We start from the raw sequence: 25,255 nt of genomic DNA, 5'->3' as shown, positions 1-25,255 counted from the left end.
CGGTTGCTTAACACTTTTTTGTTAAGTATATAATTCCACATGTGTTAATTTATAGTTTTGATGACTTCAGTGTGAATGTAAAATTTTCATAGTCATGAAAATACAGAAAAATCTTCAAATGAGAAGGTGTGTCCAAACTTTTGGTCTGTACTTCGTGTATGAGTATGTGTATATATATATATATGTATGTATGTGTGTGTGTGTATATATATATATATATATATATATATATATATATATATATATATATATATATATATATATATACACATACAGTATATATAATCAAAAAGCTAATTTATTTCAGTTCAATACAAAAAGTGATGATTATGAACCCAAAAGTCATTATCTCAGTAAATTTGAATACTTTATAGCACCAGCTTCAAAAAAAAAATTTTTAATCTGAAATGTTGGCCTACTGAATTGTATATTCAGTAAATGTACTCAATACTTGGTCGGGGCTCCTTTTGCATAAATTACTGCATCAATGCGGTGTGGCATGGAGGCGATCAGTCTGTGGCACTGCGGAGGTGTTAAGGCCCCGTCTCACATAGCGAGATCGCTGCTGAGTCACAAGTTTTGTGACGCAACAGCGACCTCCATAGCGATCTCGCTATGTGTGACACGTACCAACGATCAGGCCCCTGCTGCGAGATCGCTGGTCGTGTCGGAATGGCCTGGGCCGTTTTTTGGTCGCTGAGGTCCCGCTGACATCGCTGAATCGGTGTGTGTGACACCGATCCAGCGATGTCTTCACTGGTAACCAGGGTAAACATCGGGTTACTAAGCGCAGGGCCGCGCTTAGTAACCCGATGTTTACCCTGGTTACCAGCGTAAATGTAAAAAAAACCAAACAGTACATACTCACCATCTGATGTCCGTCAGGTCCCTTGCCGTCTGCTTCCCACACTGACTGAGCGCCGCAAAGTGAAAGTGAAAGTACAGCACAGCGGTGACGTCACCGCTGTGCTCTGCTCTCACTGTACGGCGGCTCAGTCAGAGCAGGAAGCAGACGGCAAGGGACCTGACGGACATCAGATGGTGAGTATGTACTGTTTGTTTTTTTTGGTAACCAGGGTAAGCGGTAAGCGGCCCTGCGCTTAGTAACCCGATGTTTACCCTGGTTACCCGGGTGCTGCAGGGGGACTTCGGCATCGTTGAAGACAGTTTCAACGATGCCGAAGTCGTTCCCCTGATCGTTGGTCGCTGGAGAGAGCTGTCTGTGTGACAGCTCCCCAGCGACCACACAGCGACGCTGCAGCGATCAGCATCGTTGTCTATCGCTGCAGCGTCGCTGTGTGTGACGGGGCCTTTATGGAAGCCCAGGTTGCTTTGATAGCAGCCTTCAGCTCGTCTGCATTGTTGGGTCTGGTGTCTCTCATCTTCCTCTTGACAATACCCTATAGATTCTTGGGGAGCCATGTCATCTGCTGGTGTAGGTCCACTGTGTTTCATCAAGCCCAAAGTCAGCACAGCTGTCTACCAGAACATTTTATGGGGACTTCATGCTTTCCTCTGCCAACAAGCTTTTTGGAGATGGAAATGTCATTCCCCAGCAGGACTTGGCACCTGTCCACACTGCCAAAGGTACCAATACCTGGTGTAAAAACAACAGTATCACTGTGCTTGATTGGCCAGCAAACTTGCCTGACCTTAACCCCATAGAGAATCTGAGGTATTGTGTCCCGGTCCTTATCGCCCCTTTTCTCACTTCATAATGCTCCAAAGAAAAAACAAACAGCAAAACAATATACATATGCAATGCAGGTATGGAAAATATATAATATATATATATTTTTTTTCTATCCTGTGAATCGACAGCTTCCATACCTGCATTGCATCCTTGCGCTGCTGCAGAATCCTCCTCTGTTTCCTCACCATGTAAATGAACAGTGCCATGCTTGTCCTGCTGACCCAGATTCATACTGTTCCCAATGACACGACGGGATGAGTCCCACATGGCCGCCATCAGAGCCGCCCTCTAAATGGGCGACAGCCAACCTAATGCAAGTGGTCAGAGCTTTCCAGTGACAAAGGCAGAGCTATGCAAGAGCAGTAGGCGGGACCATCACCCAATTGGCCACGCCCAGAGTGCACTGAGCGCTCTAACCCCCCTTCCCCCAGGTACCCGATGTATCACGTGACTTGTCACACAATCGTCTGAGAGATCACGGGTGGTCTGGAGCTTGTCTGTAGATGGAAAACGACAGGTAACGGCGTGCCGTGCACATTTGTCCCTTGTGTACAGCCAGAGGTGTATCTAGGTTTTCTGGCACCCGGGGCAAGAATTCAGCTTGGCGCGCCCCCCCCCCCCCAGCACATATGCGGTTTGCACACTTAGTCATGTACCGACGAGCTGCTCTTCCTAAGGCTGGTTTCACGCTTGCTCTGCGGATGGCAGCGTACTTCCTCTTTGCTTCCTCCGTGAAGCTCCGCCTACTGCCGCCTGCATACCTATCTTTAACATTGGGTACGCAGGGACATGCGTTGTATGCGGATGCGTCCGCATGCGGCGATTTTTGAGGTGTGCGGCGACCGCACGGAAACGCAAGTGTGAAACCAGCCTAATTCTCTCAATGTTCAGTGAAAAACTGAGAGAAGCGGGAAGAGAAGCTCGTTGTCACAGGACCACAAGTATGAAAGTCGCATATGAGCGAAGTGTCCATGTGATGACTGCTGGAACCTGCAGAGCTGAATCCTGACAGGATATTACACGCTGTTAGGATTGGCTACAGGCTTTCTTTTATAATTGAAGGGCTCATCCAGGTTTGAGATGGAAGTCTGCAGTCCTTCTATGTGACTGCAGGCTTCTGAATTCTCACAGCGCATGCACGACCCATTTTGAGGATTCTCCCTTGCCAGTGGCAAGAGTGGACTGTCCTGTCGGCACAAGTATGATTTGTATACTTCTGGCCACATTCCGACTAGACATGTCCGACCTTAGTCAATTTATTTTCATTGAGTGAGGCCACACATATTAGTCAGCAAGTGACCACACATGTATGTAAATTGCCAACACCAGAGAATCCTGACACTTCTCAGTGCGCACTGTGAGAATTCAGAAAGTCTGCAGTCGCATAGAAGGACTGCAGACTTATCACAAACTTGGACAACCCCTTTTATGTTTCTAACAAAAAATACGAGAACTAGTCAGTATCCCAAAAAATCCCACTTACATTCAGGTACCTTTTATAGATGATGTTGTCTCTGGAGTCGCCTCTTTCTTTTCATCTTCTTGTCCAGGTGCCATGATGACTCTTCTCATCCACAGCTCTTCTCTGCAGACTTCATCTTCTGCGGTCTTCTGCAGCACATCCCGACACAACGCTCTTACTGTCTGCACACATTTCTTGTTCCCTCCTCATGTACGTCCCCCCCCCCCAGCTAACTATGCTGTCTCCTCATTTATTTACCCCCTCGCTCTCCATATTTCCTCCTCACACATCCCCCCCCCCGACTCCCCATACTGTGTCTGCACACATCCTATTACCCTCGTTCTCCATAGTTCATCCCATCACCCTCGCTCCCAATACTGTCAGCACACACTTTTCCCTTCACTACTGTGTCCACCCATCATCTCCCCACTCGCCCCCCACAGAATAAACCCATCCCCCTCCACGCAGAATGGATGCACCCTGCCCCACACACATACATTGAATAAATCCCCACACACGTTGAATAAATCCGACCCCTCCCCCACACACAATGAATAAATCCCTGACCCACACACACAAACAAACAATTTTTGGTGGCTTCAGCTCCACAACTACAGGAGCACTTGCCGGAGATTGACATCAGCAGTGTGATCACATGGCGAACAAATAGGCTGAAAGTAATTCTGATCAATATTAATATTAACATATTACTTTTTTTTTTACATTGTATCACTTAATGAGCAGAATTAAGTATGTTGACAACCCCTATATGCAGCATAAGCCCCACATAGCCACCTACATACAGTATGAGCCCCACATTACTCCCTATATGCAAGATGAGATATAATGTATAAATATCTCTCATACTTGCTGCACTCCACTTCTCCTCGTGTCCAGCGTGTACATGTGGTGTGCGCCGGCGCTAGTGTATGACGTTTTCACACTGGCACATCGCAGCAGAGGTGACAGGAGCTGCTCCGCCATTCTGAATCATTGGCGCCAGGATATCTGCTCTGCCAATGGTGGCCCAGATTGCCCTCCTTGTAATCCGCCTATGCTCTTGTTTCTGCAGAATGGACATGAATCAAGACACACACACACACACACACACACACACACACACACACACACACACACACACACACACACACACACACACACACACACACACACACACACACACACACAGCGATGTGCTTAATTTTATACTTGTCGTTTGGGCTGACCGACCCTCTTTAAAAAGGGGAATGATATTTACTCATGGAGCTAAATGTAACTGTGCGTGTCCTTGGCTCCCGACCCTGCATTCTGTGATGTTGATCAGGCGAAAGGACGTTCTGATATCCAGGCTCCATACGGTCACACTTTCTATAGATGCAGCTCACAAGATATTTTATGATCAGAGCTGCATTATTACTGTCACCGCAGACTTCATGGCATAGCGTCCTAGGGGCTATAAGATGCAGGGGTCCTGCACTGATACCGGGGCTATAAGATGCAAGGGGTGTCATGCATGGCATACGTGTCACGCAAGTGTCCACTTTTTTTTGCCTTTTAACCTGGACAGACTGTAACTTGCATCTTGGCCACTAGGTGGCCACCTAGAAACATATATTGTGAACGACTCCCAACAGAGGAAAGGTAAGGCAGGCCACATCTATATCCCTGCCCATTGGATGCCACAGGACCTCTAAATAGCCCATTGCAATGTATTTTAAGCTTGGGCAGGTGACTATTTTCATTTCCAGCGCCAGCAGCCAGCTGCACTTTGCTGGCGGCCTTACAGCCCACATGACTTTGTTTCACAAGGTTGCTCATAGCTCAGATGATGATCAGCTGCGCTTCTCCGGAGATCGGAGAGGCTTCCAGCAATGACGTGGATTAATTGGAAATCCTAATGTTAGAAACAAGGGGGCGACTATCAGGAAGCCTGGGTGACCCGGTGACTAAAGGAACAGCCTTATAGCTGCTCACAGCGCCACTTATTTCTGTAGTGCCCGTAGGATACATGTGTATTCCTGGCCCTGCAGACCACCACCTTGTGTGACAGGAAGGTACCCACTATAGAGGACACTGTGGTGCTGATGGAGAGGGAACCCTGATGATATAAGGGCAGGTATGGACTGGGGCTGAAATACAGTCCTGGCACTTGAAGTCACACAGGCCCATGTTGTCCCTGTCCCCAAGCACCAGATGGGATAGACTACTAATATTACCCTGGATTGAGGAAAGCAAGATTTACTACAAGACCAATATTTCTAATGATACTCGTGGCCTGCTGGGGTAAGTGACGGAGTCAGCAACTTCGTGCTCCATCACAATTCTTAACAATATGGATGTCTTGAAAACACTGATTCTGGTAACAACCTAGCAGACAAGGCGGTCCATGACCAGACAGGCCCTTCTGGCATTTGCCAGACGGTCAGTCTGGCCCTGTATAAGGGCACTTGTGACTCTTCCTTCGAGGCCTTTTCATCAGTTGGTCCTTGTACATGGCGGGTGGTGATTACGAGATCCTGACGTGACGCTGCCGCTCATCTTGTTGTGTAACCGGTTTGGTTATGTAACGTGGCACAATCTTTAGGATCCTTTTAATTGGCTTCTGTCACTAGTGCTGAGTTGGCGCGGAGGACAGATGAGACGTTGCTCAATCCGAAGAGGTGTGGAGTCGTCATCAGGACCTTGCTACAAACTGGTCCAGGAAAAGCCGTCAATCATTCTGAGCTAGTCTCGGCCGTCTACAAGCCCGCAGTGGCTGCAGTTGTACATCAGAGAGCGGCATCTCCCCTTCTTCTGTGCAGCCCTCCGAGACCTGACCAATGCACGGTAGCCCACCTGGTATAAGGAGGACTTCACTGTGATTTGTTATAGGTCCTGCAATGCAGTCAGCGCTGCTTGATTTTTTTTTTTTCCGCCTTCTTGCAGAGTCCTACTGTTTTCCCGATTCTTCACCCTCCATTCTGGCTGTTGAATCCTTCCGCTGGGTCCTCACATGGTCATCTCGTGCCTTAGCCTTGTGTTCAATGTCCATTATAAAAAGTAATAAATTGTGCTGACAGTTGAATTGTGACATGTGATGGCAATCTCTCCATGCTGCCTTGTGCTGTGAGGACCCTTCATGACCACCGTTGTCCTTTCTTGTAGGTGCGGCTGCAGGTTCAGAGTGTATCCAAACCCCTATATCGAGGGACCATTCATTGCTTCCAGTCCATTATCAAACAGGAATCGGTAAGTGTTTTGTCTCCATTCTGACTTTCTACTCTTGTCTCCTGAGATGTATTCTACATGTATTGGATTTACACCCCTATACAGCTGCCAGATGGTTGGGCAACTGGTAAAAAAGTGACTTATGCCCATATCAATACTTAGAATAGATCCTCACCCTGATGGCCACTACTTGTCCTTCCGTCTTAGCAATCGGTGGAGTTCTCGGCCCTCTCACCACCACCAGTAAAAACTTCTGACATTAAAGCTACCGTACAAATAGTCCAGTGGACATTGACCTATTAAGTACAAGTTGTCACCTGGGAACGTAAGTTCATGACTTGATATAATTTGTGCTTTCTTGTAGGCATGGGGACTTTACAAAGGAGTGGGTTCACCAATGATGGGGTTGACCTTCATCAATGCACTCGTTTTTGGAGTTCAAGGAAACACCTTGAGATACCTCGGCTCCGACACTCCAATAAACCAGTTTCTTGCGGGAGCAGCCGCTGGCGCCATCCAGTGTGTGATCTGTTGCCCGATGGAGCTGTCAAAGACCAGAATGCAACTCCAAGGAACCGGTGAATACAAATCAAAATCCAAGAACTACAAGAATTCCTTGGACTGTTTGGTAAAGATTCACCGAAAAGAAGGACTGAGGGGCATAAACAAGGGCATGGTCACCACCTTCCTCAGGGAGACCCCAAGCTTTGGTTTTTACTTCTTGACCTATGACTATCTCACCAGGTATCTTGGCTGTGAGATCAGTGACAGTTTCATTATCCCTAAGCTGCTGTTTGCCGGGGGGATGTCGGGGATCGTGTCCTGGCTATCGACTTACCCTATCGATGTGATCAAATCGCGGCTTCAAGCCGACGGCATCGGAGGGGTCAACAATTACAACGGCATTCTGGACTGCGTCAGGAAGAGCTACCAAGTGGAAGGCTGGAGAGTATTTACCAGAGGTCTGACGTCCACATTGCTCAGAGCCTTTCCGGTCAATGCCGCCACGTTCGCAACCGTCACCTTGTTCCTTATGTACATGAGGTCAGAAAACGCTATCAAGGAATGTGACACCGGCCCGGCCATCCAGCAGCCATCAAGCATGTAAAGGTTACCGAGTGTCCGAACAATGTAGAGCTATTTTTCTATGAATTGTATGTACAGAATGGATGTGGATAATTTGGTGTAAAGGCATTTTAGGCAGGCGTTCATCTCGATCGTATTATAATGTGGCCTTACTGGGATACATTCTTCCCCTACAGCCGTAGAAGATATGTGTGTGTATGTGGGGGGTTATCCTTCTGGAGGTTCTCAAATTGTTTCTGTTAGAAATTACGAGCCCTCAATGGAGGGGCAACTACCCACCTCCACGTCCTAAGCCGTTACCAGATGTATTATGGGGGTCATAACAAGGGGGACTTGCCATATATGATCACCTGAAATAAACAGCGTCCTTGGGGAGGGCAGATCTGGGGGTTCTTGAAAGGAAGCTATCCAAGATCTGCCTATTGCAAAGATTATATGGTCACTGACAACCTTTTGGATGCAATAGCACCTCCTAAACTCCAGGTGGCAGTGTTTTTTAAATTTTTAATAGCTAATGTAATTGGATTCCTGGTGGCTGTTATTTTCCATTCCTCCTCATTACCTTTTAAGTTTTAACTACGGATCCAGCTGTTTGTTACATACAGACTAATGGATGGACTATAGGTCACATCGTATGTCCAATGGAGTATGTGAATACAATTTTGAGACAGTAGAAGGCTTTTAATGTCAATATTTATTTTTTTATATATACAATTTTATTTCACTTTAAGCTGAAATGTATTTACTGTATAATGTAAAGTATGTGCACACCCATGGTTTTACCTTTTTTAAAATGCTGAGAATAAATAGAAGTCACCGATAGGGTGCATCCAATAATGCAGCAAATGGGTCACTACTGTATGGAACGGAATGGGTTAAATAAACGTTCTTATAGCAGATGCTGGAATGTGTCTTGTGATCAGTAGTGGAATGATTGACATATGGAACCATGTACGAGGCTGGGAAGTAGACTAGTGCCATCTACAGTGTGACCTGTAGTGCTGCAACCATCACTGAAGTGCAAGTGGGTTTGGACCAAAGCACAATATGGTTTATATAGGTATCACATCCATATAGTACATGGATCTACAGTCTGTACATAAGTTTCCATAAATGTACAGATGTAATGAGCATAACTCACTGCTGCCTATAGCAATCAATCGGTGTAGTCTGCTATGGGGGGTCATGCTTCCTCATGTATATTTTATGGCATTGATGAAGCGCAGTTCACGTTTTGCATAACAGAAAATGCAAATGTCAGCAGTGAATATCTATACCAATAGAGGGCGCTTGTAAGAATGATGCTTCATATTATGAAAGGACATCTATCCAGTATAGCACACCGTGAGGGCAGGAGTGGTATTACAAGGGATACTTCTGTAGTAGGGCATAAAACTTAGTGTCACACTTCTGATCTGTTATTACAGCTGAGCACTTGCACGTGGATGACAGCTCTTTTTAGAATATGTTCGAACACAAAACTTTATATTTCTTTGCTCTTGAACTGAGTGTAGTTTTCTTCCAAATACCTGTTTTACAGAGAGAAGATGGAATTGGATTCTTTACATCATGTTCTGATGGCATTTGCTCCAAATCAGACAATGGCCAATCAGAAGGTTGAAAAAAATGTTTGTTTTCCAGGATGTCCCTCCTGCCAGCACCATGGAGGTCGTCCTCCTCATGCTAACAGGGATCCTCCCACTCCCTCAGTGTTTTTTCCTGTCCTTGCATGGACGGACACGCGAGAGCTACAGAGCGCAAAACTTACCGGATCAGGCAGCCTAGTTTCTCCTTCCCCGTCAAGAGGCCCGTGGTCGACAATCCCTGAAGTGGGCTCTCTGCCACAGTGACCAGTTGAGCTCCTGGGCTGAGCAACTTCCCTCTTATGGAAGGCTCTGCTCCGACGGCGGACGGAAATGTGCGGCCTATTCCAGGAAGCCGCGTGGTATGAGGGATAGGTGCACTTCGGTGACGTCACGGACGCACCAGCATCGTACTTCTGGTTTCGACGAGCGTTCCACGGTGGATCGTGGAAGAAAGACAGGTAATAAAAGCAGTACCTATGTCTAAGTACGGTGTCACACGTCCTGATATTTCTGGTACCAGAATAAAACAGAGCTGTCAGTGTGTAATACTTGCGGCACACATGTGGCAACTGTGTGCCACATCCGTACCACATGAACTAGCACCAGGAAAGAAGCGCTACAGTAAGCGCTGTTCTCCGGTGCCGGGTGCTGAAGACGGCTGTCATCATTCTCCCCTGTTCTGCTGACTATCAGGGGAGAATGATAGTTATAGTCAAGTGAGAACAATGACAAGTAAAATAAAAAAATAAATCATATACTATACCATTCCGTCGTTCTCTCCCACGCTGTAATCCATGTCTAGGGGCTAAAATATTTTCAACCTGGACAGTACTAAGATGCGACCGTCCCGGCTGAAAACCGCTTCTGAGAGCCTGTTCTTTTATTTTACTTTTATTACAGGAGATCGAGGGCTTCTGTGGAATTAGGCGTTGCAGAAAGTATGGTTTAATGGAGATTAATAAAGGAGTCTGTGTAATTTTTTTTTTTTTTCAATTAAAGGATTTTATTCTGGCTGTATCTTTAAACTATAGGATTAGTAATGGATAGGTGTCATATAGACACCTCTCCATTACTAAGCCGTGGGCTTGATGTCACCAGACAATACAAAGGTGACATCAACCCCACAAATATTAACCCCACTTGCCACAGCTACAGGACAAGTGGGAAGAGCCGGGCAAAGTGCCAGAATTGGCACATCTAATAGATGAATCTTTTCTGGGCAGCAGCGAGCTGCTGTTTTTAGGCTGGGGGGGCTATATCAATGGCCCCTTACCAACCTGAGAATACCAGCCCCCAGCTGTCAGCTTTAGCAAGGCTGGTTGTCAAAAATGGGGGGGGGGGGGGACCCATGCCGTTTTTTTAAATTATTTATTTAAATAGTTAAACAAAAAAAAAAAAAACAGCATGGGGACTCCTGTATTCTTGATATCCAACCTTGCTGACAGCTGAGGATTGCAGCCCCCAGCTGTGCGTTTTGCCTGGTTGGTTCAAGAAAATAGGGGGATCCCACGTTGGGTTTTTAATTAATTTATTTAGTTATATCACAGTTGGCGGCTGAGGAATACCCCCATCACCTGCTCCTATTGTTATCATTTTGTATACAAAAAAGAAATGAGTCAATGCTAGTTTGACGTTTTTAAAGTGAATACACATTTTATTTACTAGCTTTACTATGAGAGCTTTACTATGGCCCCCAGTGGCCTCTCAGCAGAACCGACCCAGGAACCACAAAGGATACAATACCTATAAGCATAAACTTTATCTTTTACTTGCCCCCGGTGCCTAGCATTGTGACTCATTATCTTGACCCAGTATACAAATCCCTTTCTAATACTGCTCTATACATTGCTTTTTTAACTTTTTGTACCAAATTGACTTGTGTGTGATTTATGGGTTGAAATAAAATGTGTATTCACTTTAAAATGTCAAACTAGCATTGACTCATTTCTTTTTTTGTATACAATATGTAACTTAAGAGTCGCTAATATCACAGTATGCAATTAGCATACAGATGCAAATGAGTGCATCGCCGTGCATGTAGCTAATAATGGCTTGGAGAATGTTTTTACTATTCCTACTGTTATCAGGGGCAGCAGTTGTCAGATGATGGGAGTAAGAGTCCCTATTAGTGTTGAGCGACTGTACTTGTTGCTCGGGTTTTCCTGAGCACGCTCGGGTGACCACCGAGTATTTGACTGCTCGGAGATTGTTTTCATCCCGGCAGCTGAATGATTTACAGCTACTAGCCTGCTTGATTACAAGTGGGGATTCCCTAGCAACCAGGCAACCCCCACATGTACTCAGGCTGGCTAACAGCTGTAATCATTCAGCTGCCGGGATGAAAACTAAATCTCTGAGCAGTCATAAATACTCGGAGGTCACCCGAGCGTGCTCTGGGAAAACCAGAGCAACGAGTACTCGCTCATCACTAGTCCCTATCCATTACTAATCCTATAGTTGTAGTGTAAATAAAGACACAGCCAGAATTAAGTCTTTTATTAGAATTAAAGCAAAGAGTTTTCCATTTATTTAAAAAAAACAAACACCGTTATACTCGCCTAATTCCACTGACACTCTCATAATAAAAAAAACAAACAAACAAAAAACTTGCATATCTGACGTTCTGTCTCACGCTGTAATCCATGTCTTGGGGAGAAATAGTTTTCAACGTAGACTGTGCCAAGATGTGACCGTTCAGGCTGAGAAGTGAGAACCAGTGGTGACTGATCTGCTGCGAGCGCAGCCTTAGTGACCGGCGATGATGACATCATAGTTACCACCAGTCAGTGAGGCTGTGTTCCTAGCAGGGCTGAACTGCGGTGACCTCAGCACCATGGGAAAAAGCCGGTGATGAGGTCACCGCAGATCACGCTCCGTGTCTTCACAGCATTCACTGTGAAAAATTCCCACAGTGACCTGCTGTGAACACACAAAGCTTGAACTGCGGTGACCTCATCAGTAACTTTTTTTTCCACGGTGCTGCGGTCATTGCAGTTCAGCCCTGCTAGGAACACAGCCTCACTGACTGGTGGTAACTATGATGTCGTCATCGCCGGTCACTAAGGCTGCGCTCGCAGCAGATCAGTCACCACTGGTTCTCAGCCTGAACAGTCGCATCTTGGCACCGTCCAGGTTGAAAACTACTTATTTATCCCCCAGACATGGATTACAACGTGCGATAGAACGACGGATAGGTGAGGGATATTGTTGTTTTTTATTTTCGTTTTATTACAGGAGACAAGGGCTTTGGGGGAATTAGGCGTTATACTCAACTGTTTATTTTTAACCCCTTAATGACCGCCAATACGACTTAAAACTGACCTCCAATATAAGAGATTGGCATCCGCCTACGGGTGACAATCCAGGAGCTGTCAGCTTGCTGCCATGATCAGTGTTGGTGCCGACCATGGCCGTTTAACCCCTTAAATACTGCTGTAAATGGCAATGACGGTATCTAGATGGTTAACAGATTGTTCGGGGCTTCCTCTTAACCCCATTGGCACCCTGAGTTCTTGGATCATATGGTACTGATGTTTGTGATGGCAATTCATGGCCAAATAATGGCCTTAAAGTCTTCCAGCTATAGCAGCCTGTTCAGAGGTTAGAAACATTTAGGTGGTAAAAATATATATATATATATATATATAGTATTTCATTTTTATTTTTTTTAGTGCGGTTTTGCCACTTTGCATTAATTCCTGAAAAGCTTGGGTGCGGCTTTTAAAATGCTATCACTTTTGGGGGACTCCAATATATAGGAACCCCCAATGTCACATCAAAGCTGAATTGGTCCCTAAAAAAAAAAAAAAAATAAGTTTTGTAAATTGCCTTTAAAAAAATGACGACTACATTTTAAACCCTTTTAAAATGTTAACAAAAATAAAACATGTTAGAAATGGTGGGGATGAAAAGCAGACATGTGGGAAATGTCATTTAAAAGTTGTAATTGTATAGTATGAATCTGTATTAAAGGGATAATCATTCAAAGTTTGAAAATTGCAAATGTTTTGAAATTAGTAAAAAATTTTTTTTTTTTTTTTAATGAATAAACACAACATATCAACCTAAGTTTACCATTATCATAAAGTATAATGTGTCACGAAAAAAACAATCTCCAAATCAATGGGATGTGTGGAATGTTCCAGAGTTATTGCTACATGAAATGACACAAATTTCAAAAAATTGGCCTGCTCACTAAGGGGTTAAAATAAAAATGGAAAACTGTTTTGTTTTATGTCTAATAAAACACTTATTCTGGCTGTCTTTATTTACCATACAACTATTGTATTACTAATGGATAGGTGACTTAGAGACGCCTCTCCGTTACTAAGCTGTGGGCTTGATATCACCGGACAATGCAAAGGTGACATCAACCCCACACTTGCCACCGCTACAGGGCAAGAGCTGGGCAAAATGCCAGAATTGGCACATTAAAAATAAAATAGCGGCTGCGGGCTGCTATTTTTAGGCTGGGGGCCTATATCAATGGTACCTTACCAGCTTGAGAATACCAGCTCCCAGCTGTCTTCTTTAGCAACTCTGGTTGTCAAAAATAGGGGGGACCCCACACCATATCTTTAAAATTATTTAAGTAATTTAAAAAATGGTTTTCACTGCGGTTTTTTGTGCGGTTTCTACTGCGGAATCCACTGCGGGTTTCCAACTGCACTTTCCTATTGGTGCAGGTGGAAAACCGCTGCGGAATCCGCAGAAAGAATTGACATGCTACTTCTTTTTTTCCGCAGAAAATCCGCGCTGATTTTCAAGCGGAAAAATGCAAAGTGGGCACAGCGGTTTTTGTTTTCCATAGGGTAACATTGTACTGTACCCTGCATGGAAAACGGCTGCGGATCCGCAGCAAAAACCGCAGCGTGTGAACATAGCCTTACAGGCTGCAGGCACATGGAGGAAGCAGGAAGAGGAGAGCAGGACTGCATGGTGAGTGTTATTTACGCAGTCTCGCTTGTAATGCAGGATCCCTATTATGTAGCCCCTTCTTTCTGTACTAATCAAGGTAATGGAACCACTGCACTCCCTACCCCTAAGAGGTCTGGCAAGGTCAATATGAAGTCCAAAAGATGCCCAGTTTGTAATATGAAATTACCTGAGGCTTATGGGAAGCTACTTATGAGAGCTGCACCAATAAGATTGTTAGAGACAAGAAGCCGTCTTTCCTTTTGGAGATGAGATCCATGATACGAGAGGAAGTCCAAGCCTCTATTTTTAATTTTGCTCCACCACAGACCACCAACCCAGGTCCACATGCTAAAAGACCGAGATGGGAGATGGAGATGAGCTCAGAGGAAGAACTGCAGTTCATAGGATCGGACCAAGAAAAGGAAGGGTAGTTTCAGAGAATCTGGACAGGGGCAAAAGATACTTTTTTTTACCTCAAAGGAGTCTGATGAGCTCATCCAGGCAGTCAGAAGCACAGTGCAGGTGGAGGAAGCCGCAAAACTGCAGTCAATTCAGGACGAGATGTTTGGGGGTCTCAGATCCCAGAAACAGCAGGTATTATCGGTAAACAATCATATCCGGGCTATGATCCTGGAGTAATGGGAGGATGCGGAGAAACATCTGGTCATACCCCGGGACTTCAGGATTTGGTTGCCCTTTGAACCGGAGGATATTAAAGTATGGGAAGAAATAACCAAGATTGACATTCCTGTGGCTAAAAAGGCTTCTATTTAATTTGAAGACTCCTCGAGCCTATAGAAAGGAGCATAACCCTCTGAAGAGGGCCTGGGAAGCGTCAGCGGTGATAATGAAAGCCAACCTAGGGAGGACATCCTAGCTTCCCTCCCTTTAATAAAATTGGCCACAGGGTTTATTGCGGATGCATCCGCCGAGTCGGTCAGATTCGTAGCTAGGAACAGCTCTTTATCAAATGCGGCCCGCAAGGCCATTTGGATGAAGAAGCAGTCAGGGGATATCTCCTCTAAAAATAAGCTCTGCTCTTTTCTCAGGGCTGAGAGAATTTGAGCTGAACTTAGATGAAATATTGGAAAAGTCATTGGATAAAAAGATGGGGTTCCCGGAGGATAGAACTAGGAAGTTTCAGTCTTTTTAGAGACCTAGGCCATCCCAAAGGCAGGACTATAGCGGCAAAGGAAAATCAAGTAGATGGAGTTACCCTAAAGAGGGAAGGGGTAGAGGCACCCTTTTTGGCTCAGGTCCAAGGAGACAAATGACACCATCCACATAGGAGCGCAGCTCAGTCGGTTCACAGAGAATTGGCGCCACAGTACCCAGGACCAATGGACACCGAGAACGATTGCAGAAGGGTTTGCTATAGAGTTGGCAGGGCCTCCTCTCAAAAGGTTCATACCTCTGCGCCCCTGGCTGCCATTTCTCTTGTGTGGTCAGACATAGGAGAACTGGTGGATATGGTGCGATAATTCCAGTTCCTCGGCCAGAATAAGGCCAGGGTCATTCCTTAAGCCTCTTCACTATCAGGAAACCCTAAGGCGAATCCCACACCATAATATATCTAAAATCATTAAATTTCTGGGTAAAGTCCAAGAGATTCAGGATGGAATCTATAAGATCAACAATTCAATTCCCCTAGTATACAAGGCTGCAGTTATGTGCACACTAGATCTAAAGAGTGCATACATGTGCCAGTACATCCCTTCGCTCAGAAATTCCTACGATTCGCAGTGAAAATTCAAACCAGAAATGCCACTTCCAATGCCTTTCCTTTGGTCAGGCCTCAGCTTCCGGAGTTTTTACAAAACTGGTTGCAGAGATCGTGGCCTATTTGAGGAAGATGGGTGCAATTAGAATCCCTTATCTGGACAACTTCCTGCTGGTAGCCAACTTAGTGTGAGAACTCCAGGCCCACAAGGAGAGGACGATATCAACGTTGGAGTATCTGGGATGGATCCTGAATTGGAAGAAGTCAGACTTAAAACCCGGAACAGGAAGGTTTTCTTGGGGTCCTGCTAGACTCCAGGCTGAGCGCATCCTTCCTACCAGAGGAAAAATGAAAAGCCTTGAAAGACAGAGTCCAGCTGTTCCTGGGGAGCCACAGTTTGATCAGGACGGCGATGAAGATCCCAGGTCTTCTAACTTCATGCATTCCCTGCGTTCGGTGGGCCCAATTCCACTCCAGGGCTTTACAGAGGGCAATTCTACCCTCCTGGAACAGACGCCAGGTAACGCTAGACAATGAAATGTGCTTATCCCTTGGGGTAAAGAAATCATTGCTTTGGTGGACTATTCCCAAGAACCTTCGGTTGGGGATCCTGTGGATTGCTTCTCCTTCCACAGTCGCCAGCAAGGAAGGGTGAGAACACATCTGGAAGGGAAGATACTTCAGGGCAGTTGGCCTTCGGATATCCAGTCCCAGTGTTCAAACTACACAGAGTTCTACGCCGTTTGGGAAGCTCTGAGACAGAATCGACCATTGTTGGAAGGACATCACATAAAGATCATGTCAAAGAACAGCATCTTTCTTGCACTATCAAGGAGGCCCGAAACACTGTGCACTTCAAGATTTGTCATCAAAGGTCTACGCCTGGGCAGAAAGAACAGTCCTATCAGTCTCAGCAGTTCATCTGGAGGGATCCCAGTATGAGGTGGCAGACTATTTTTGAGCAGACGGAAGATCTGGCCTGCAGAGTGAGAGTTAAACAAGGAGGTTTTCCAGCAGCTATGCCAACTCTGGGTCACACCTCAGATCTGTTTGCTACAAGGAAAAATTCAGAGGTCATCAGGTTTTACTCCCTAAATCCCAGAGACAATCCAGAAGAGATTGACGAGTTGAACCACAGGTGGAACAGGACGCTGTCACATGCCTTTCCCCCAAGTAGCACTCATTCCGGGAGTGCTCAGAAAGATTTAGGAGGATCGGGCGAAGGTACTTCTAATCGCTCTGTTGTGGCCAAAAAGAAGTTGGTTTCCTCTGCTAAAGATCATGGCCCTGGAGGAACCCGTTTTACTTCCCCTGAGGAAAGACCTAATATGTCAAGGCCCAGTCTTCCACCATGAGCTGGAGAGACTTCCATCTGTTGGCCTGGATCCTGAAAGGAACATCCTAAGGGCAGTGTGACCAGGTTATAACTAGTGATGAGTGAATATACTCGTTACTCGAGATTTTCCGAGCACGCTCAGGTGACCTCCGAGTATTTTTTAGTGCCCGGAGATTTAGTTTTTATTGCCGCAGTTGAATGATTTACATCTGTTAGCCAGCATAAGTACATGTGGGGATTCCCTAGCAACCAGGCAACCCCCACATGTACTTATGCTGGCTAACAGATGTAAATCATTCAACTGCGGCAATAAAAACAGCACCATTTTACTTTTTCAACACAAAATTGGCTGGAATCAATGGTGGCGCCATGTTGCGTTTGGAAATCTCCTGATGTACCTAAACAGTTTAAACCCCCCAATTCTAACTCCAACCCTAACCCCAACACACCCCTAACCCTAATCCCAACCCTAACCATAACCACAAACCTAACCCTAATCCCAACCATAACCACAAACCTTACCCTAGCCCAACCCTAACACTAATTTTTGCCCAACCCTAATTGAAATAAATACATTTTTTATTTTTAGCTAGCTAAAGGGGGTGATAAAGGGGGTTTGATTTACATGATTTTTTTTATTTTGATCAATGTGATAGACCCTACAGTGATCAAAATGAACCAATAGGAAAAATGTCCTATTGTTGCCGGCCAGCAGAGCTCGGCGGGCGCACTTCGCATGTGCCCGCCGTTTTCTCCCGGAAGATGCCGGCGGCCCAGGGACTTCACGGGGGGTTGCAGGGACAACAGAGGTACCGGGGAGGGGCAAATCGGGGGGACCCTATTTCTCTCTCTAATGTGCGATCATATCAGGGGAGAGAGAGAGAAATTAAATGGAAAATCTGATTTTTTTTTTTACGGACGCTGTTATACAGTTAATAACGGCGGTCACAACACCAGGGTCGGTAAAAAACGACCCGAATCATGTTCTCTGGGGTCTCAGCTACCCCTGGAAGCCAAGACCCTGGAGAGATTTCGACTCTCGGGGGCGCTAATCCCTTATTCCTCAGTGCCGTAAAAAAGCAGCACTGTGATTTAAGTACCCTTAACTGCTGTCGTTAAAGGCATATTGGCAGTCATTAAAGGGTTAAATTAGATCTGGCCTTTCTGTCCAAGGTAGTGTCTACCCAGAACCTAATCCAGGAAATAATCTTACCGACGTTTTGTGATCATCCTACAAACCAAAATGAGTCCCTCTTCCATGCCTTGGACGTAAGGCAGGCGGTCATTGGGTACTTAGTGGCTATTCAGAGTTGGAGGTAGGATTCTAATCTGGTTGTTTCTTTACGGGGGCAAAAAGCTTCCAAGCCCACTATAGCAAGGTGGATCATTTGAGCAAGATCCCTAGCGTACAGTTCAGAGGAGATATCCCCTCTAGAGAACCTAGCGGCCCACTCGACTAGAGCAGTCTACACCTCCTGGGCTGAGAGAGCGGGAGCATCAGTCGAGCAGATTTGTAGGGCTGCAACCTGGGCCAGATTGAACACATTTTAGCACTGTAAATTGGACATGTTGTCAGGTCAACAGAGTGCTTTTGGATGGAAATTTCTCCAGGCAGTGGTCCAAACCTAAGGAGGTACTTTGGTATTCTCCATGGTGCTGTCAGAAGAGACATCCTGGAAAACGGGTATTAGACCTACCGGTAATTATGTTTCCAGGAGTCCATCTTGACAGCACGGTTAGTTACCTCCCTGTTCGTATTGTTTCATGATGTCTTAATATGATATCGGTTGAAATAAATGTGTTAGGTTGCATCAATCATGGTGGGGTACTTGTTAAGACACTGAGGGAGGTGGGTGGGGAGGGGCCTTTTAACCTCTTCTGTTCCTGTAAGGAGGAGGACGACCTCCATGGTGCAGTCAGGATGGACTCCTGGTAGCATAATTACCGGTCAGTCTTGTATCCATTTATTTTTTTCTTCTCATTAAAATAAATTCGACATAATGGGGTATTTAGTATGAAGCAATGCACAGATGGAGGTTTGAGAAGCTTAAACAATAACCCCCCCCCCCCCCAAAAAAAAAAGGAGCAACTTGAGATATCCGCACACGATGTCTGATGGACGCTGGCATACCTACACTGTATAAGAGAAGACGACACTTCAGCAAAACACCGCCTGGAGAATCATTAGGTCGCTTTAGCAGCCTGACGTGGTTACAAGAGGCTGAAAAAGGCGGCACGTGCACAGCAGCATGTTTTCATGTTGCAGGGCACATGGTCAAAATTTATAACATTTATTGAGAGCTTTTTCAGGTTGACACCTGATACAATCACACCAGACACTGCACAAAACCTTAGAACAGGTTCTGCTTGGGAGGGGGGTGATTGATAGAGCTTCTCAGACCTCAGTCTGTGCATCGCCTCATACTAAATACCCCAGTATGGTGTATTCTGCATGTCGAATTATAAATTAGTTTTAATGTGACTGTAAATTCTGCCTGTAATACTGCAGCTGACCACATGGGGCGCTATTGATAAACTCAGAAAATGAGACATTAGTGTTCTTGCACGGAGCGGCCGCCGGTCATCTGACCCGAACACGACAGCCTCATATCGATCTGTTAGACTAATGGATTAGATCAGATGATCGGCCGGACGATGAGACTATCACGCTAGCATGATCCCAGAATATGACAGAACACCCCTAAATTCTACCCTGTATTTCTAGTACATGGGAGGGTGCACAGCCTATTTAATTGTGCTCATGGTCCGGTAGCTTCTTTTCCTGTTGTAGACACACATGTTTATGGCTTATCTCTGGATCAGAGTGGCAGATGATGGGGGTGACTGGAGAAATATCTACTGCCGTGAAAGACCACAAGGAAAACTGCCCCCACGGACAAAGCACGAGAACATGGGAAAGTTTAGTTACAGACATTCAAATAAATTGCTTCCCAAGCACCAGAGAAACATAGCGGCTAAATTCTCCTCACCTTGGCATGTCAGGCTTGACATGTCACTCTCAGCAAGGAGAAACTTTACCCTTTAGTTCCTGTCGGATGCCTCTCACCCAGCGAAATCGGATCCCACACTTTGCACTGATGAGGGGGAGCACCCTGAAACAGTGTCTGCAAATTGAGATTTTGCATACAAAACAAGAAAATGGAGTATATAAATCCCAATACGCATTTTAAAAAGTTATATAATTTTATTAGTATTATCAAAAAACATATATCTTTGTAACGCAAGCTAAATAATCAAATATAAATACAGTACAAATATACAACAGGATAAGTGAAGGAGGAAACACTTAAGTGGTGGCGGAGCAGGTAGAGAACCTATCACATCATATCACCAGAGCTGCTATTATAAAAACCATGGTATAGGAACACTTGTGGCGATAGCCCTAATCATCATAGCTAGATTGCTAAGAAAAAGTGCGGCAGTGCAAATTATATCACTAGCTAAAGTGCCATAGTACCACTAAGGCTAATCCCCTCATGTCAAATAGATCAGCTTACCCATTAGGTCCAGGATGTCTTACCACGCTCCACACACCACCCCCTTAACGCACGTTTCGCGATAGCTTTCTCAAAAGGGGTTTGTTGCTAGTTCGCTCTCTCTCCAGTTAAAATAGGGCGCATACCGGAAGTCTCATCAGGCACATCGGCGCACATGTGTCCAAGATCCGGCTCCATTATCCCCAGCGGTCGTCAGAGCCGCACACACAGAGGGCGGAAATCCGCTCAATGACGTCACAATAGTGTGTGTGCGGCATCTAATGATAACCGCGCAGGAAGTCAGGTACATGGAATCTAGAGCACGTGTGCGCACAGCCCGAGGTCCTCCCACCGAAGTCCATAGAGGCCGCCATTTTCCAAGGGATATCCAGTAAGTGAAATCATTATATCACTGAATATAAACTAAAATAGAATAACCGTACTAAAAGGTCATTAAACACCTACATCGCCACATAGTGAATACTGCCGCTATGCTCACAGTGAGGTGCATCATTTAAATCCCCGGAACAACACATCGGGGACCGCAAAATAGTGCTTATAATACCATAGCTCAGTGACAACCCATACATCCAAAGTCACCCATGGAAAACCATGGGAGTCACTGAATTATGATAGTAATAATATACAACGTGTACAGCTAATCCAAATAGTGCAATATCATTAATATGGGTCTCACAACCCCTCCCACTATACAAAATAGGAGCTCATATTTAGTGCAAACGTAACAATGTGCTCAATAACAAGGGCTCAAAAAACACAATTATAATGTGCGATATACAGAAAACAAAATATGAAAAACACAATATGAAGAAAACACATATATAAGTGAATAAATACATGCAAAAATACATCGATGCATTACACACATGGCATAGCGAAAGTAAAAGTGTATGAATAAATAATACACAATAAATAAATCAAAAAGTGAAACAACCATTAATAATCATAAAAAATAATGATGAAAAAAATAATAATAAATATATGAAAACATAAATATGTATAAAGAGTGAATAATAGATAATAAATGAATAAATAAATATAAAAATAAATGTGAAAATAAATGTAAAAATAAAAAAATTAATAAAAAATAAATGAAAAATATATAAAAGGGATTAGAAAATACAGAAAAATATGTATACAAAAAGGAAGAATAATGCAAATTATAATGAAGACATAAAATAGGATAATAATGAAATCCGGTTTCAATCATGGACAATGGAGGGTCTCAGGCAGATCCGGTGAGTAATAACAAGACAGATTGCGTTGCGGCAGCGTCCCATGCTTATAAAACTAAAAACAAGAAAACAACCATATTAATAACAAACTTAAAAGCGAGGGAGGAAATCATCTGGGAAGAGGAAAATAGTCAAACTAAAATTGGGTGCTAAAGAGGCACTACACAAAAGTACTACAAATGAGGACGAAGCTGCGATGGAACAGGAATAGCACACAGAAACAGGAAAAATAGAAAAAATAGGAAAAATAGGGAAATCAGATCATAAAAATGGAACAAAACTCAATTGTTCATTAAGTCCCTTGGGAGACATGGTGTCAAGGATGGCAATCCACCTGCATTCGCATTGTGCGAGCAGTTGTTTCAGATTGCCACCCCTGATACCCCCATAAATCCTATCAATTGAACAATTGAGTTTTGTTCCATTTTTATGATCTGATTTCCCTATTTTTCCTATTTTTCCTGTTTCTGTGTGCTATTCCTGTTCCATCGCAGCTTCGTCCTCATTTGTAGTACTTTTGTGTAGTGCCTCTTTAGCACCCAATTTTAGTTTGACTATTTTCCTCTTCCCAGATGATTTCCTCCCTCGCTTTTAAGTTTGTTATTAATATGGTTGTTTTCTTGTTTTTAGTTTTATAAGCATGGGACGCTGCCGCAACGCAATCTGTCTTGTTATTACTCACCGGATCTGCCTGAGACCCTCCATTGTCCATGATTGAAACCGGATTTCATTATTATCCTATTTTATGTCTTCATTATAATTTGCATTATTCTTCCTTTTTGTATACATATTTTTCTGTATTTTCTAATCCCTTTTATATATTTTTCATTTATTTTTTATTAATTTTTTTATTTTTATTTTTACATTTATTTTCACATTTATTTTTACATTTATTTTTATATTTATTTATTCATTTATTATCTATTATTCACTCTTTATACATATTTATGTTTTCATATATTTATTATTTTTTTCATCATTATTTTTTATGATTATTAATGGTTGTTTCACTTTTTGATTTATTTATTGTGTATTATTTATTCATACACTTTTACTTTCGCTATGCCATGTGTGTAATGCATCGATGTATTTTTGCATGTATTTATTCACTTATATATGTGTTTTCTTCATATTGTGTTTTTCATATTTTGTTTTCTGTATATCGCACATTATAATTGTGTTTTTTGAGCCCTTGTTATTGAGCACATTGTTACGTTTGCACTAAATATGAGCTCCTATTTTGTATAGTGGGAGGGGTTGTGAGACCCATATTAATGATATTGCACTATTTGGATTAGCTGTACACGTTGTATATTATTACTATCATAATTCAGTGACTCCCATGGTTTTCCATGGGTGACTTTGGATGTATGGGTTGTCACTGAGCTATGGTATTATAAGCACTATTTTGCGGTCCCCGATGTGTTGTTCCGGGGATTTAAATGATGCACCTCACTGTGAGCATAGCGGCAGTATTCACTATGTGGCGATGTAGGTGTTTAATGACCTTTTAGTACGGTTATTCTATTTTAGTTTATATTCAGTGATATAATGATTTCACTTACTGGATATCCCTTGGAAAATGGCGGCCTCTATGGACTTCGGTGGGAGGACCTCGGGCTGTGCGCACACGTGCTCTAGATTCCATGTACCTGACTTCCTGCGCGGTTATCATTAGATGCCGCACACACACTATTGTGACGTCATTGAGCGGATTTCCGCCCTCTGTGTGTGCGGCTCTGACGACCGCTGGGGATAATGGAGCCGGATCTTGGACACATGTGCGCCGATGTGCCTGATGAGACTTCCGGTATGCGCCCTATTTTAACTGGAGAGAGAGCGAACTAGCAACAAACCCCTTTTGAGAAAGCTATCGCGAAACGTGCGTTAAGGGGGTGGTGTGTGGAGCGTGGTAAGACATCCTGGACCTAATGGGTAAGCTGATCTATTTGACATGAGGGGATTAGCCTTAGTGGTACTATGGCACTTTAGCTAGTGATATAATTTGCACTGCCGCACTTTTTCTTCGCAATCTAGCTATGATGATTAGGGCTATCGCCACAAGTGTTCCTATACCATGGTTTTTATAATAGCAGCTCTGGTGATATGATGTGATAGGTTCTCTACCTGCTCCGCCACCACTTAAGTGTTTCCTCCTTCACTTATCCTGTTGTATATTTGTACTGTATTTATATTTGATTATTTAGCTTGCGTTACAAAGATATGTTTTTTGATAATACTAATAAAATTATATAACTTTTTAAAATGCGTATTGGGATTTATATACTCCATTTTCTTGTTTTGTATGTATTGGGGAGTATCCTAGACTGTCCCATCGTTTTGGACAGAAATATTGGGAGAGACATAATAATTTGTAGCTCTCGGCCACGAGTATTTACCGATTTTTGTGAGTTCTGCATTGAGTGAAATTGAGATTTTGGTTTAGGCTTTTATCCCAAGTTATGGGACAAGGCTTGTTGGAGAGTGGATATTGATTTGTAGGACTGCAACTTCCAATAGATGGTGCTTGTGTTCTAGTCCCCCCTCCTCTCTGAAGAGACAATAAAAAGGCTGAAAGTAATCTGTCTCGGACAACATGGACTTCACATAAACCTCAAGGGATAAGTCACAGCAACCACAATTCCTGATCTGAACTTTTTCTTCTAATGGCCCCATCTCTATTCAAGTATGACAGTTCTCCTGAGATTTGAGGAATAGTAGGTCATTGTTGTAAAAAGTTTATGGATGGAAGCCTCCAATAGGAATGAAGTCTTAGATGTGAACCCAGCTGAAGAACGACGCTTCCCCGGCCAACCAACATCAATGTCAATACCCTTTATTAGCGGTCGTTGTATCCCACGTGGCATCTGCCGACACTATGTGCAATAACCGCAAGATCCGTTGTTAAGGGAAGCAGCACAGCCCCAATACTCATCCATTGATTAGTTGAAATGGAAGAATTGCTGCAGTTACTAATGGTCGGCATTACCATGAGATATGGAGACTCCTGACCCTCAACTAGTCACAGGCCGGCAGTGAATCTGCCCCCAACGAACATACATGGGACCTTTATACTCCACCGCAGCCAAGTTCTCTCCATCCACTTGCCCATTTGTCTCCTATGGGTTTTCACGTCTTGAAAACCAGAATCGTACTTTTCTAATGTTGCTCCTGCTTCAGGCAGATGGGTCGTTCTAGAAGTAGACTGCGGCTTTATAGGAAATGGAAGACCAGCGAAACATAAGTGGATATTGATCTCCTATAAATCTAGAGTATATCCATGAAATATACCATAAATATCCAAGCACTCAGTCCCCATCTGAATACAGCAGCCACCCAACTGCATTATCTCAGCTCGCTGTCACTCATTAGAAACCTTCTTCATTACCTTCGAGTGGAGACGGTCTAATTCCCATTCATTTGTTTAAACATCCGACCACCTCGCTAGTGAAAGCAGTGGGCAACAGGGCTCCTTTCTCATGACAGGTGCAAACC

At 44.0% G+C, this 25,255-nt stretch overlaps 1 protein-coding gene across 2 annotated transcripts in view; it reads left to right on the top strand.

Annotated features, from left to right (window-relative positions):
- SLC25A29 (solute carrier family 25 member 29) overlaps nt 1-8,347 on the top strand; it is a 44,272-nt gene extending 35,925 nt beyond the window's left edge. For both annotated transcript variants that reach the window (XM_077269652.1, XM_077269663.1), the window contains exons 3-4: nt 6,300-6,383; nt 6,727-8,347. In XM_077269652.1, coding sequence (XP_077125767.1) covers nt 6,300-6,383; nt 6,727-7,470 — 828 coding nt within the window. In that variant the 3' untranslated portion in view covers nt 7,471-8,347. The remainder of the gene's footprint in view (nt 1-6,299; nt 6,384-6,726) is intronic.
- Nucleotides 8,348-25,255: the final 16,908 nt, after the last annotated feature.

Source organism: Ranitomeya variabilis, chromosome 1 (genome assembly GCF_051348905.1).
Source record: "Ranitomeya variabilis isolate aRanVar5 chromosome 1, aRanVar5.hap1, whole genome shotgun sequence".
Taxonomy (NCBI): Eukaryota; Metazoa; Chordata; class Amphibia; order Anura; family Dendrobatidae; genus Ranitomeya; species Ranitomeya variabilis.
This window is presented reverse-complemented; position numbering and strand designations above follow the sequence as displayed.